General features: G+C 46.1%; 1 protein-coding gene across 2 annotated transcripts in view; it reads right to left on the bottom strand.

Annotated features, from left to right (window-relative positions):
- Positions 1–15,710, bottom strand: part of VIL1 (villin 1) — a 38,390-nt gene that overhangs the window by 2,209 nt on the left and 20,471 nt on the right. For both annotated transcript variants that reach the window (XM_077320686.1, XM_077320687.1), the window contains 13 exons: positions 14,856–14,966; positions 13,050–13,252; positions 11,504–11,582; positions 10,845–10,943; positions 10,085–10,238; positions 8,705–8,805; positions 8,058–8,195; positions 6,938–7,096; positions 5,984–6,163; positions 4,522–4,667; positions 3,834–3,978; positions 2,863–3,051; positions 2,014–2,082 (listed from right to left, as the gene is read on the bottom strand). In XM_077320686.1, coding sequence (XP_077176801.1) covers positions 2,014–2,082; positions 2,863–3,051; positions 3,834–3,978; positions 4,522–4,667; positions 5,984–6,163; positions 6,938–7,096; positions 8,058–8,195; positions 8,705–8,805; positions 10,085–10,238; positions 10,845–10,943; positions 11,504–11,582; positions 13,050–13,252; positions 14,856–14,966 — 1,773 coding nt within the window. The remainder of the gene's footprint in view (positions 1–2,013; positions 2,083–2,862; positions 3,052–3,833; positions 3,979–4,521; positions 4,668–5,983; positions 6,164–6,937; positions 7,097–8,057; positions 8,196–8,704; positions 8,806–10,084; positions 10,239–10,844; positions 10,944–11,503; positions 11,583–13,049; positions 13,253–14,855; positions 14,967–15,710) is intronic.

The following is a 15,710-nucleotide window of genomic DNA, read 5'->3' as shown; positions in this document are numbered from 1 at the left end:
GCAACACTCGCGTGAAAATTGCTGTGTTGTAGCCATTTCCGGGGAATCCAGAAAAGTGGATTCACCCTCAGAAAATCGCTACACTCCTGCCAACAACCTGCAACACTTGTGAAAAAGACCTGTGCATTCTCAATGTAGCGGTTGCAACAAAGTCCCTCCCCCTGGCTCTCTCCTCCAAATTTCCGGTGAAGTGATCGCCATTTTTTTTCCCTCGGAGCGAGCGGGGAAAGCAACGAACCAGTGAGGCTTGATTCACCCAGCGAGGCTTCTCCAGCTACAGTCCCTCCACAGAAGTGCTTTAAAGTTCCCCTAAGTCCCCAAGCACAACACAGCCCCCTGTTTGCCAGTTCCCTTTAATTTCGACCAAAAATCGCGCCCCTGCGGGGGGGGGGTGTGGTAACAATGACTCGCCAGCTCATACACCAGCTAGATGGGTCTCTAGTTAGGAAGAATCAAGGCATATTCGTTGAAACGTGTTTTGTTTTTGTTTTTTACTGCTTAAAGGGAAAGGGGCTTTTCGGGAGCATGATAACAACTGCCCATTGGCTGTTCGTTTGATTGACGGCCAGGGGCGGGAACAAGCACAGAAAAAATCGCTTCCTTTCTAGCGATTTCTGCGAGACCGGAAACCTGTGGGGAACGAATGAAACGCTACTGGATTCCACTACAAATGAAGGTATGCGGAACGCCGAGATTCCACTATTTAAAATAGCTTTATTGCTTTGTGAAACCAATTGGCAACATTGGTCCTTGTGCAGAATGGGCCTAAGAATTCAAGAAGAAAGTGCTTGAAAGCGAATTGAAGGTTTCTAAGAACCAAATTCTCCTTGCCAATCATGAGCTGGATGGAGAGCTTACCTCTGGAGATGAACTGGAATAACAAAATTTGTCTACAGCATGCCCTCTTACAGTGATTGGGGAAGGGAAATAAGAAACTTCACAAATGGTATCTAAAGTGGTGATTTGTGTATTGAAGACAGGATTTCCAGAGCAGACTTTTTACTGCAGCAATGAACAATGGTTCTATAAAGACTAACACACTTTATCTCTTAGAGGTTGCTGGTTATAATTTGTTTACTTTGTAAGAAGGTGGCTTAACATCCAGAAGAAGTTCCTGACAGAGTGGTTCCTCAGTGGAACAGGCTTTCTCGGGAAGTGGTGGGTTCTCTTTCTTTAGAAGTTTTTAAGCAGGGGCTAGATAGCCACCTCACCAAAATGCTGATTCTGTGAACTTAGCCCGATTGTGAGTGGGTGAGCAGGAAGGGGTTGTGTTGGAGCTTAACCCTTGAGGCCTTTTATTGTACCACTCTGGGGTCAGGAGGCAAATTTCCTCCAGGTCAGACTGGCCAGGGATCCTGGTTATTTTTGGTGGGGAGAGGGTATCATCTGGGCATGGAATTGGGGTCACAGGTGGGCAGGTAGTTGTGAATTTCTTGCATTTTGCAGGTGGTTGGACTAGATGACCTTGGGGGTCCCTTCCAACTCTGATTCTATGACCAGGGTTTGTGGGCAGGGGAACAGACCACAGGACAGAAGCTAATATTGTTGATGTGAGAGGTGAAAAGGCTGCTGCAGGATGTTTTTGTATTTTCAAAATATAATTGTCATTGGTGACCAGAATACTATCAAAGCTGAATTACCCCCACAAGCAAAACACATGCTTCATGGGCAGAAGAGCCCCTCATGGATTGGATAAGAGATGTCCCCTGCCTGCTGTGCTGAAGAGCTCCTGCTAGTCAGAGTCAGCAACCCTCAGTCGGATCTTCCATTAGTCTGACTTGATGTACGGCAGCTTCATCTGTTTACTACCATGCGAGTAGACAGTTGATGGCCAGGGGGTTACATTTGTCTCTAGAGAAGAGTCTTTGCTTGTACTGCCTCTTCTAACTTCTGATGTTCTATGGCAATAACTACCAAGATGGCCTTTCCCTTATAATGGCCCCAACCAGAGGGAAACACAGTTAAGCGGCGCTGGCAGGACTGCTGGCCTCCACTCCCTTCTGCAACACTTACGGAAGTGAGCTCCCCGAGACTCATGTCATCTCCAAGTTCGGCTTTCAGTTCCTCATAGGTTTTCTTATCCTGTGAGAGGACAAATCAAAGAACTTGTGTAATGCGGTGAGCATGTTTGTGGATAATTGAAAACTCAAGAACACAAACTCTATCCCCCTCCAAAAGAAGTTTCCAGACTTTTTTTTGGGGGGGGGGGAATGGCTTCCGAAACAAGCTCCACTGTTTATCATGGCAGAGTCTTTTCTGCTCGTGGGCGAATCCTAGGAGGCAGACCAACTGTAGTACTAGATAAATTGCAAGAAAACTCAACACACAGGAACGGGGTGGGGGGGGGGAGGTTATGACAGCCGTTGTTCTCTACATCAGTGGTCCCCAACCTTTTTATCACTGGGGGCCAGTCAACGCTTGACAATTTTACTGGGGCCCGGGGGGGGGGGTCATCTTTTGCTGAGGGATGTTGCCACCTGAGCCCCTGCTCCACTTGCTTTCCCGCTGGTGCCCCTGACTTCCCATCACCCACTGGGGGGTGCTGCCAGCAGCAGCTGCACAGTGCCACGCCGAGGGGCAGCCCCAGCCACGGTCGCCTCCGGAGAGCACCAAAGGTGAGCTGCGGCAGAGTGGCAGGGCAGCCCCTGAGGCAACAGCTGGGAAGGAGGACGAGGAGGAACTGTGGCCCGGTACCGACTGATCCATGGACCGGGAGCTGTCCCTGGACTGGGGGTTGGGGACCACTGCTCTACATGGTTTTCTCCAGCTGAATATTTGAACAGTAGCTGCTGAAGAGTATATCTAGTGCAATAGCTGCCATTTGTGGGGGACAAGAAAAAAAAGCTTTGTTACATCACTCACAGTCCATTTGAGGGGGTCCCAGGCCAGGAACCAGCCTATAAAGGTTGGAGGTTCACAGCCTTGTTTCACAATGACTATGGGGGTATCGAGGTCACGGCCACTTGGGTGGCTACGCAGATACTCCTGTGCAGTGATCGCTGCAGCTTCCTTCTCTGTCTCATTTGCCTCTTTACCAATCCAGAAGAAGACCTGTAGGTCAAACAGTTTAGGTTAATGGGAGACCAGATTGGTTGTGAGTGGCAGGATATATGAAAAATCAATTTCCCTATCTTAGCAAGTACAATATTTCTTAAATTTATACTTTTTTCTGTCATAGAATTCAAAATGGCTTACAACAGAATATATTTTAATGTTACTGGGCCTGGTGTTTTTTTGTCCAACCTAATCACAGTCTGCTCCTTGTGCTTCACAATTATTCACCAGTGTTTCCCTTGCCACAAATTACCAGGTGTCCTAAAGGAGTGAAGACATGGGAGTTCATTGCATAACTTAAGTTACCATGCATTAGACCTATTTTATGTTTAGTCTTACTTGGTCTGCCAATCATCAGTTAATACTTTTTATTGGCTACTGTCTTGAATTGGCCTGTGTCATGCAGTTTTCACTACAGACACTTTGACTTAATGGAGGGCACTTCATGAATCTTATGGCAGGTTATGTTGGCATACATTTTGTTAAGTCTTCAAATGGCCCGTTTAATTTGCTGATACATGCTTGTGCAACTATCCTTCTGCAACTATCAATACAGAGGCTGATGGTGCCGTGAAAGATTCAACCCATTTAACAAGCAGACACGTATGGTAGGCAGAAGATAACATTGTGTTTTTGTGTGAGGATCTGAACACCTATCTTCCTGTACACTGGGAGACATTAGTTTTCATGGCAGGAGGAACATTTTATGTGCAATCAACAGATGAAAGGAGCAAATGCTTTCTCTCAGCTCATGCATTCGTCAAACCACTCAGACCCACCTGATCCCAGACATCCAGCAAGAAGACATCACCTTCTTCTAAGTCATCTTGAGTAAAATTTGGAATTTCCGTAGCAAGGAAAGTGCCTGTCTTATTAGAACATTCAAAGAGTCGAGGCGTGATGGAGAGAGTTTCTTCTTGTAACCTGCATGGAAAGGTACAGTGGTGGACCAGGTACTAGAGCAGGCTTACCTTCGTGTTACATACAGAGGTACAGCAGAACCCTTTTTGGTCTAGTGTGCTGCAAAGCAGTATCAAGATGTATAATTTGAGATGCTGCAGCAGGGCTGTCCAGGATGGGTGTGCTTGACTTATCTGCCATCTCCTGACTTCATGTGAAGATAGTGCTTCAGATTGCCCCTTAACTGTCACTACAGTGAACAAAACAGACTTGGGTGTATGTAATATGCAGTGGGAACCTTAGAAAGCCAGCTGGGCTCCCTATGTGATGAGACAAATGTTGGTGTCTGTTCTAATTCAGGCCAGGCTTTTGGGATGGTGAAGTCTTTAACCGCTCAGAGGCTCCCATAGACCTAGGAGACTACCAAGGCAATCTCGTCTTTGGAGGGTGGCTAGTGTACTCAGAGAAATAATCTCAGAGAAAAGATTGCAAGGGAGGTGTACTTAGCATTACTCCGCATATAAGGAGTTGGAGCCCCTTGGCTCAAGCATCTTGTGAGGATGTTACCTTTTACTGTTGGCGTATTGAGTCTTTCCACCAAGGGCAAGCCAGAATTCAGATGGCTCTTGGCCTTCAGCTATCACTACTTTTTCTGTCTTGGAGAGGAGGTCTGCCACACTCTTGGCCATCTCCCTCTCATCCCCACTGCAGCCCTATGAGAAGGAACCAAGGGGAATATGTTATGGAAACAGTACTGAGCATACTAACCTGTATCAGCTCAAAGGCTTGCCTGTCCACTGAGTCATATTTTCCCCAAACATGAACATGTGACTGATAAGTCCTTAATTACACCTTTTGATTGGCTAACCCTTTCTTGCAAAGCTGGACTGGATATCTTGTTTTCTATGTCCCTGAGACTACGGGCCATTCCGCACCGGGATCCATGTAGCAAATTGTTTGCTGAACGAAAAATCGCCATTTTAAATAGTGCAATTCAGCGTAACGCATACCTGCTTTTGTAGTGGAATCCAGTTGCGTTTCTATCGTTTCCCACAGGGTTCCGGTCTCTGCAAAAATCGCTAGCCAGGAAGCGCTATTGCTAAGCTGTGTCCCGCCCCTGGCCGTCAAGCAGCCAATGGGCGGCTGTTATCATGCTCCCAAACAGCCCCTTTCCCTTTAAGGAAGTTTAAAAAAAAAACAAACACACACACACACATACCCGTTGCAACGAATATGCATTGATTCGTTGCAACGGAGAGACCCATCCAGCTAGCAGGTGGTGTTTGAGCTGCCGTTTCATCATTGCCACGCTCCTCCCGAGTGAAAAAAAAAATCCCCCCCCCCTCATGGGTGCGATTTTCGGCCGAAAACAGTATGAAAATAAAGTGAAAATAAACCAGCAAACGGGCTTGTGCTTGGTGACTTTAAACAGAGGGGCTGCAGCCAGGGAAGCCTCGCTGGGTAAACGAAGGCTCACTGGTGCGTTGATCTCCGCTCGCTCGGAGAAAAAAAAATGGCGATCGCTTCGCCGGAAGATCAGAGGAGAGAGCCAGGGGGAGGGACTTTGCAGAAACCGCAACAATGGTAACGCACAGAACTTTCCCGCTAGCGTTGCAGATTGGTTGCAGGAGTGTAGCACTTTCCGGAGGGTGAATCCACTTTTTGGGATTTCCCTGAAAGCGCTACAACGAAGCGCTTTTTGCAGATCAGTTTCAGGAGTGTTACAGATTGTCAACGACGTTGTGCATAATGGCAAAACTGTAGCGATTTCAATTAGTAACCATTGTGCTATTTTGGATGAATGCGGAAAGCCCCTACAAATGGACTTATTTGCATTGTTTATACTCTGCCTTTCTCTGCTGTGGCTAACACTGTCCTTTGCTCCATATTATTGTCCCAACAGTCCAGTAAGAGAGAGTGAGTGGTCTAGCAAGCTTCCCCAAATTTGAACCTGGGTTTCCCTGATCCTCGTCCAGCAATCTAACCATAGCACCAGATGTAATATACCATGCCAGAGGACGGTACCTACCTTCCCATACCAGAGATAGCAGCAAGTCTGAGTTCTGAGAATAAAGACATCATTCGAGTTGAGGGAGGTGGCACGAGGAGGCACCTCAAAGGCTTTGGTGTTGTACTCATTGGTTCCATGGACTTGGAAAAGCCGCGTAGGGGGCACTGGATCTGTGTTGCCAGCTCGTGAGGTACCACCCTGGCCAAAGATGGGGAAATTCAGAAAATGTTAATGTTTTGGCAGTGGTCCTGGCTTCTGCAGCCCCTAGTTCCTTTCTAGGACAAATTATGCAGGCATATGCAGACTTGCCAATGTAGTGCTTCCTTGAAGTGTCATAGCCATGGTAGCAATCCAACTTAACCTCACAACTGTGACTTCTTGAGAAGGCACATCAAGCAGACCTGCAATATCACTGTGCTACAGATTTGGGAGACCATGGAAGAGGACTGCATGAACATAAATTAATTTGACCTTACCCACATTCTCCCAAAGAGTGGAATTTAAAACATTTGTAAAACCTACATCTTATCCAATATTCCACTCAAATAATACAAAGTTGTGCCCACAGGTCACCGTATAACTTCCTGCTGTGGGACTGTTCAGAGCCCCAGATTGTCCAAGCACCTGGATATTAAGAGAAGAAATTCCGTGACTTCTCTCAATAACTCAGTTTTGTATTCCACTAATAGGAATGACATCTCCATGTCTGGCATTTAAACCTCTGGTTTCTTGTCTTATTCTCAGAGCATGGAGGGAACAAATGTCTTCTCTCCTCCACCGATAATCCAAGGAAATGGCATTCGACCCACAGACAGCAAAACAGTGATAAGTAATTGACTGGAAAAACACGCTGTTCCATTATAGAGGGAACTATAAAGCTAGTCATACAGTTGAACTTCCTGATGTGGTAGAACCCAGGAATGTTTTTGTGTATGGGAGACTGGCAGTAGGAGTCAGCTGGGTCCTACTCACCGAGTATACCACCATGTGCCCCTTGAAAATGGCCATGAGGTGGCCAGGCTCCTTGCCCATGGTCACTCGCACCTGCACAGGTTCATTATTATACTGTTGGTCCAAAATAACAGCTTGATAAGCAGAGGCAGTAATCTCATCCTGGCTGGCATGGCGGCCCTGGAAAACAGCAAACAGCAGGCTGATTCGGAAGGAAGGGGTGGAATTACCCCCTAAATCATACAGAGGACTTGCTTCTTAACAAAAATACAATTATGACAGTACTGTACATTATGGAATGCAGGTACTTGTACAATGTGTTAATCTCTAGAATCCTAAGAACTTCAACTTTGAATTTTAAAGAATAAATTAGGTCAGGTTTCTAGCTGTCATGACTGCATAAAACATAGAAGCAGTTTCTTAGTGGGGATGACGACACTGATCTAGAGGTTTGTGTTACTGAGATTTTTGCCTCCTGTATTTCCTTATCTCTGCCAACCATGGTGCCATCTAGGACAGAGTGCCCACCAATCCCACCCACTATATTTCAGAGCACATATGAGCATGCACAGGATCATTTGCTGCTGGTTCTTAGAAACAAAAGCAATCCATATGTGTGTGAGTGTGTGTGTCTTCATGCACTAATAGGCATGGCAATAACAGAAATCTCTGTCTCCCCCCCCCCTAAAAAAAAAATAGAAGGGCCAGGGACATTTGTTTGCCCTGTATTGATATTATTGCTATACTTTGTGTGCAAATACCTACATGTCTTAGCTGCACTGAAATCTCCCTTTACAGTAAAATCTGCCAGCCTTTCCTCATTTAGTAATTTACTGTCCTGCAAGGAGGACATTGAACACCTTTTCATGTACATGAAGCCACATGATGGGACCACAAAAGTGCTGAATTTGGGGCCCAGACACTTCTCATCTCTCCTCTTACCAGGTATCTGCCGAGTTTCACCCATAGGCTAACAGTAATCATGAAAATGCTATACTGAGAAAGGTCGCTCCTCCCCCTCAGTCCCACTGCTGTGGATCCACAACCCAACCTCATTCCCCACGGCTGCTTTTAAAAGCTGGAGCCCTGCCGGCTTGGCAAATTTGACACTTGCTTTCCTTTGCCTGGTCCCAATGCTCACCTGCCAAATATAGATGATATAGTGGATCTTATTGTAAATCTCATACTTGTAGAGGATGAGGTAGCAGTCACCGCTGTAGAAATGCCCAAGCCAACGACTCTCCACTGGCACCAGCTCCAAGTTCTCAATTCGCCAGACCTGCCAAAGTGAGCATGGTGTGAAGAGCGCTAGACATTCCAGGCAGGTAGTGACAGCCCTGCCCAAGGACACTCTCTGCCTTTTGGCCACACTGAACAGTCTAAAACAACAAGGCTGGTCTCATTAGACCTACTGCTGCTCCCTCCCTCCAGCAACCACAACTGACTTGCAGCAACCCCAGCAAGGGCTATCAAAGCAAGGGCCTAACAGAGCAGGTGTGCCTCCTGGGTGGTCTCCTGCCCAAGCAGCAACCATGTTTAGCTACCAGCATATATACTGTGCGGGCGTGCATTTATTTATTAACAAATGTATTTATAAAAATAAATTTATAAATATTTATGTATTTATATTGCACACCATTCCACACCCTCTTTGCTACCCTACTCCCCTTTCCTAAAGCCATTTTGCACTTCCGTAGGCTCGCAGAACCAAGTCTAATAAGAAGTCTCTGACCTCCTTCTGCTTTCACCAGTCATCCAAGTCATCCATTGGTCAGGTTTGGCCCTTACCTGTGCCTCTCCAGAGCCATCATCCACCATTCTGTGCTGGGCAGCCATCTCAGGCTTGGCATGCAAAGTGGTGGCATCAAACTTCACCTGTTCCACTTTGGCTGTTTGAGAGATAACAAGGAAGTAAGTGAGTAATCTGGAGTCACCAGCACAGCTGTGTCTTAGGCCATGTTTATTTTATTTATTTATTTTATTTATATGCTGCCCTCTTGAGGCTCAGGGCAGTTCACATGAAACAGGGGAACAGGAGTAATACAGTAAGACTCAGTAACCATCACATGAATAACAATATAATCAGGGTCCAGTAGCACTTTTAAGACCAATAAAGATTTATTCAAGCTTACACTTGAAAGCTCACACCGTGAATAAATCTTTGTTGGTCTTAAAGGTGCTACTGGACTCTGATCTTGGGCTACTTCAGACCAACACGGCTGCCAATATGAATAACAATAAAGATAATAGCAGCAATAGATGGAGAGAACAGTAATTAAGAACCTCCACATTCCAACAGTCCCATGGTTGGTTGGTTCAGGGCGTTTGAATGAGGGGGAGACTCAGTGGATATTATTTGTTGCAGTTGACCTCAACCAAATGCCTGGCGGAAGAGCTCTCTTTTGTAGGCCCTGTGGAATTGTTCCAGTTTCTTCAAGAGTGGGCAGTGATAAGGTAGGAAACGGCTTTGATGGGAAAGACAAATTGACAGGTATCTGGCAGTCTATTTCTGCTAGTGGAGTAGCCATTTCGTCAGCAGAATGTTTTTTAGAGTTGTGGTACACTGTTGTGTTTGGCTAGGAGTGCGGACTTCTAATCTGGCATGCCAGGTTCGATTCTGCGCTCCCCCACATGCAGCCAGCTGGGTGACCTTGGGCTCACCACAGCACTGATAAAACTGTTCTGATCGGGCAGTGATATCAGGGCTCTCTCAGCCTCACCCACCTCACAGGGCGTCTGTTATGGGGAGGGGAAAGGGAAGGCGACTGTAAACCGCTTTGAGACTCCTTCGGGTAGAGAAAAGTGGCATATAAGAACCAACTCTTCTTCTTCTTGTGCTTAAATAAACACCCTTATTGTAGCCAAAGAGCTTTTTTGCACAGGGCAAAAATCTAGCATTAGAATGCTGTTTTCTACTTTGATGATGCAGTTAAAGAATGAAACAGTAAATGTTCAAATGAGTTGCACTGACATTTCATTAGAATCCTGTGGTTATTCCCCCCAAAGGTAACACAAACAAGTATTTCTGCAGGGACAAGCTGGCAATTCAAATGCTCACAAAACCTGACAGTACTCAATACTTAAGAGCAGGTAGGCAGGTCATAAAAGCACCTTCTCCATTGTAAGCTCCAGGACGGTCCCCTGATCTGGCCAGGTGGTAGCACTCACCTATTTTACCAACTGAGCTGGTCTTGCCAAAGCCCACAGTTTGGTTGTGGACTGTCCATTTCTGAAAGAGCTGCTTAAACACAGCAGATTCAGAGCCATCATTTTCCGTTTCCACACCAGTGGTTGGTGGATAGTTCTTTGCTTTGATGAAACCCTGGCACAGGGAAGAAAACAAGACCACAAGTGGGAGAACATAACCAAGGATCTACTGTACGTACAAACAGTTCTTGGTATATAGTAACAGGATGCTGCTGAATTAAAACACCAGCTAAGAGAATCCTAGAATCCTAGAGTTGGAAGGAGCCAGACAGGCCATCTAGTCCAGCCTCCTACTCAGTGCAGGATCAGCCTAAAGCATCTGTCAAAGAGCAAAATTGAAATGGTGAAAACTTGCAAAACACATTCACATTCATAATTATTATATATCTGTCCAAAGTAATTCAAAATTGTAAATCTAATTTACTGGTGATTTTTTTGGAGGCAGAGGCTGCTAAACTCATTGGGCAATAATAGCCTCTGACATTTTCAGATTAATTCCCTGATCCAATTAAATTCAAACTAATGACCTGCACAAATATTGACATGATGCAATGTCCCTTTCAGAGGCAACAGATTGCAAGGAATGCAGGGACTGCTCCCAAATCACCAAAGGGTTCTGTTGTCCTGCAATTGTTTCTTGCTAAGTACAGAACTGAAGGGGGCAGTTTTCCCTCTCCCCCAAGGCAGTGCCTCCCTGCTCCTCTGCCAAGCCCCCACTCACCAGGGCCCGTGTCATGGCTTGCTGCTTCTCTTCCTTGCTAGCATTCCTGCCCTTCCATACATAGATCCTTATACCACACTGGTCTAAGATGTAGCAATCCTAGTTGGAAGGAAACAGATCCAGAAAAAGTTTTGTTAGAAAGCAGCTATGTGAGGAATATTGAGCCTCTTGTGGCGCAGAGTGGCAAGGCAGCCGTCTGAAAGCTTTGCCCATGAGGCTGGGAGTTCAATCCCAGCAGCCGGCTCAAGGTTGACTCAGCCTTCCATCCTTCCGAGGTCGGTAAAATGAGTACCCAGCTTGCTGGGGGGTAAACGGTCATGACTGGGGAAGGCACTGGCAAACCACCCCGTATTGAGTCTGCCATGAAAACGCTGGAGGGCGTCACCCCAAGGGTCAGACATGACTCAGTGCTTGCACAGGGGATACCTTTACTTTATGTGAGGAATGGGAACCCTTTCTCCCATAGTCTTGGACACCCTCCCCCCTTCCCCTGCTGCTCCTTTAGGATTGCAGTGGCTATGGGTAAATGGGACACAATTGTGTAGACTGAGTTTTGGTTTGCTGTTTCGCTTCTCCCTGATCCCCCTCCCTCAACTCTGTGCACAGTTTTCTTTGCTGGTTTGCATCAGTGTAGCTGTTTCTCCAAGAAAGCCACTTGCCTCAGGGTTCAGGAGGTCCTGGGTAAGAGGCCGGGTAGCAACCTCCCGGATGAGCAGGTTCCCCTCGACATCAGACACACTGTGAAGAAGAGACGGAACGGTATCAGCGATGCAGTTTCAAAGTGAGGCCAAAGTACTGATTTATTGAAATGCCGATCAAAGAAGCTGCAGCTGAGGGACTAAAGAGGCAGTGCACAGACAGCGGTCCAGATCTGAGCTTCCTGATACTCTCAGAATTCCGTCATTTGATTACATAATAGCAGGGAATGCATATAAATGACTTGTGCATCTTTGTTCATTTCCTCCTACTCTCGTAAAGTGTGAAGGAGATGAATATCACACTTGTAGTCAAAGTAATAAAGCCCAGTTTGCCTGTATGCTAGTTTGAAAGCTCTGGAGTGGGAGAGCATGAAACAAAACACTTGGTGCCAACCTTGCCTGAGGAAAACATATTTATTTTATTAGGCTTTTGTTGAATCAGGGTGGGCATGCAGCAGGTTGCAAGTTCCATCCCTGGCATCTCCAGTGGAAAGGACCAGGTAGGAGGGGATGTGAAAGGCCTCAGCCTGAAACCCTGGAGAGCTGCTGCTGGTCTGAGTGGACAATTACTGACCTGGATGTACTGATGGGCTGAGTCATTGTAAGGCAGCTTCATGTTTTCACGTGCATGTATGTGTGTCCTCCCTCCTTTTTGCCCTTTTTATCCAGAACACATCTTTCATTTGCATTTCTTGATTATTTTTACAGTTGATACTTATTTTTCCTTTTACCAAATAACGAAACAGGTAACAAAAGACCTGAGTTAAGTTATTTCCATCTTCAGTACCCAAGATGGCAGAAGAGTAGAATAAGAGAAATCAGCGAGAGAAGAATGATCAGAGAAAATAAGTCAAAGAGAATATATCATAGGAAAAGCAGAGAGTGAGAACATATCTCATATAGCACCCAAAAGAAACCCCATGTGGTCTTAAATTTTGATTCTGTATCTTTTTTTTTTTAGTGTAAATTACTTTTTCCTGTAGTAGAGCAAGACCCAAGATCTTGTAGTCTTGTCAAGATTTGGTGATGCGAAGGCCTCTTCTTTCTTATGGGACTTTTACCTATTGCAGTACCTCTGGGCACCCAAAAATTGTGATTCTGCTGAAGTTTCCAGGAGTTAGGAAAAGAGCCCAATAGTTTGGGCTGCATTGTTTAATTGGATTCATGGATAAACGGATCTTATGTTGCTTTAAATGAGCTGCGCTATTTAGGCTGCTGTTTGATTTTAGTTTTTATCTTCTAAACTATTCTCTTTATTTTTACTTGGATAGTTGGGAACTGCTTGGAGTACTGGGTATAAATGCTTTGATTAATTGGTTGATTGAGTTTGTGCTCATCCTTATCCATGATTCCTCTATATATTTATGAAACAGCCCTGTGGGAGGAGCGTGTCCAGGCTGGAATACAGGCCAATCAGGGTGCAGCCAGCAACCTTGCACCTGTACCCTCCACAAGATTTCCAGGCCTCACCATTAGTCCCCAGCACCACAGAAGCAAATTCACTCACTGATAGAGCTTCAGAGCAGACACCATCTTCTGGTCCACCACAGCATCTGGGCTGGCTGGCTGGATTTCTGGCTTCGGCCCCAGCACATAGGTCAAGACTTTCATTAGCCCAGGAGAATCAGCTTCAGCCTCGCCATCTACCACACCTATCTGTGCTCGCCCTCCACGCTCATGATCACGGATGTCCTTGGCTACATTCATCCCCTGTGAGGAATAAGGCCCCAGCACATAGGTCAAGACTTTCATTAGCTCAGGAGAATCAGATTCAGCCATGCCCTCCACGCTCAGGATCACAGATGCCCTTGGCTACATTCATCTCCTGTGAGGAATAAGGCTGCTAGTAGATGAGGGAATAGTCATGGCCTAACTTTGGGGGAAGGGTCCACCGATTAAAGCACATAATGGCTGTATTTAGGCCTTCTAGTGAGAGGCTTGGGTTTGCACTGTGAATTTATCAGTGCCATCCTAAGCTCACCCTTCTAAGCACATTTCCTTCATTGAATCTAAGATGGTGTGACTCTGCTTAGGTGAACTCAAGGGGAAACATTGGAGTACTGCAAGGTTTTATTATAGTTTTAACTGTCATTTTAATAGTACAAATGTATGTGTGATATGAACCACCCCAAGCCTGCTTATGGAAAGGAGTGGTCTATAAAACCAATAATAAATAAATTTCACTGCAGATTTGCCATCAAGGACAGTTGCAGTTCAAGTACAAGGCTTTCATACCCCCATCACAACACCCTTCCTTTTTTCCTTCTCCCACTTTATAGCTCCTTCTCCTTCTTCCCTCCATTTTGCAGCTCTCTTTGTTCTCTACCAGAGAGGTATCAGAGGCCTCCGGTATCAGAGGACTGTCTCCTCCAGCAATCGTGACCAAAAACGTCTTTGACGGAGCCAATACCTGACAAGTTTTTAATTGCTGAAAAGGGGGTGGATGCCTTCCATCATTTCCCTGTGGTACTTGCCTTCTTCCCCTTTAAGAGAGCCCAGATCTGCATAGAATTTGGCTGGCTTCTTGTTTGTGTCACAACTCGGATCAGACAACCACTTTAATACATTGTTGTTTTATCCTGCTTCAAGGTAGTCATTTAATCCATTCTCAGTTTAATCCTTACAACTACCTTGTGAAGTCGGCAAAGCTAAGAATGATTACCAAAAGGCCATCCAGTATTCTGCTTGGCCAAGTGGGGATTTAAACCTAGTCCTACCCTAACCACAGTACCTCACGGCTTCAGTGGGTATACAGTCCTATCACTACCAGCGTCTAAACAGTTAGCCAGCTTGGTGTTGTGGTTAAGAGCAGTGGACTCTGGTCTAATTCTTCCCACAAGCAGCCAGATGGGTGACCTTGGCCGAGTCACAGTTCTAACAGAGGTGTTCTTTCAGAGCAGTTCTCTTGGAGCTTGCTCAGCCCCACCTACTTCACAGGGCATCTGTTACGAGGAGAATAAAGGAAAGGTGTTTGTAAGCCACTATGGAATTCCTTTGTGTAGTGAAAAGCGAGGTCTAAAAAATGAGCTCTTCTACCACACAACATGAGGACAAAGGATGACAACTGTTGCTATTGAACTGCAGTCTTCAGAGATTGTTGGTGAGTTCTCCTGAGACTCTTGGGCCTCAGTAACCACTAACAATGCTGATGCTGGCCTTGACAGCAGGATGGATGCTACTTTTGGCTGACCTTAAACTTTGTCCCATTATAGAAAGTGGGTATATCAAAGCCATGATGGGCTTCACCACTCCTGGCACACCTCACATGTACCCAGCTTTCATATCTCCACCCTGTACCCAGCTTCCCCTGTACCTTCAAGCGCTCCATTCGGTTGCTCTCAGGACCATTCCATTGGATGATGAGCTTGCCCAGGTCCAGCAGAAACACATCGCCTTGGTTGAAGCTGCTCCAGCTCATCTCCACCTATGAAGAGATGCAGAACAGCCAGCATAAGCTCTATGGAGGCCAATCCCCAGATGGGACCTGGGGTCCTCTGGTTTTACAATTCATTTCCAGGTGACAGAGATCAATTCCCTTTCAGAAAATGGCTGCAAATGCTGGCAGGGGCTCATGGGAATTGTAGTCCATGAACATCTGGAGGACTAAAAGTTGACTACCCCTGCTTTAGAGGGTGGACTCTGTAACATTTTACTTTCTGCACACAATCTCATCCATACTTGGCTCTATCCTTCCAAATCTCCAGGTACTTCACAATCGAGAGCAGGCAACCCTAGTAAGCTTTGTGTGTCTTTTGAAGTAGCAATCCCCAACCTGTGGGCTGCGGACCACATGTGGTCCTTTGACTAACTGGAGGTGGGTCCCGAAGGACGTCTTCTCCCCCCCTCGGGCCCTTTACTTCATCCCCCCCAGCCCTTTACAACACACTTCATTGTTGTGGCGTGTCTGTATCTTATTTTGAAGGGATGTTTAAACATTACCATAGCGATCAGAGAGCGCTAGGGCAGTGGTTGAGAGTAGAGGAGTAAACTATCGCCCCCACCGGGCCTCAGTAAAAGGCGTTGAGTGGTCCTCGGTGATAAAAAGGTTGGGGACCACTGTTTTGAAGGACAGAGCCCCTATTCTGTGTGCAGGACTGAACAGGGACACATGGTGTGTGGGGATGGGGTAGGATGCATGTTGCATCAGTGCCAGTTGAAAACAAGAATG

This window comes from Paroedura picta, chromosome 2 (assembly GCF_049243985.1).
Source record: "Paroedura picta isolate Pp20150507F chromosome 2, Ppicta_v3.0, whole genome shotgun sequence".
NCBI lineage: Eukaryota > Metazoa > Chordata > Lepidosauria > Squamata > Gekkonidae > Paroedura > Paroedura picta.
The sequence above is the reverse complement of the archived record's forward strand: the minus strand, read 5'-3'. Positions and strand labels throughout refer to the sequence as shown.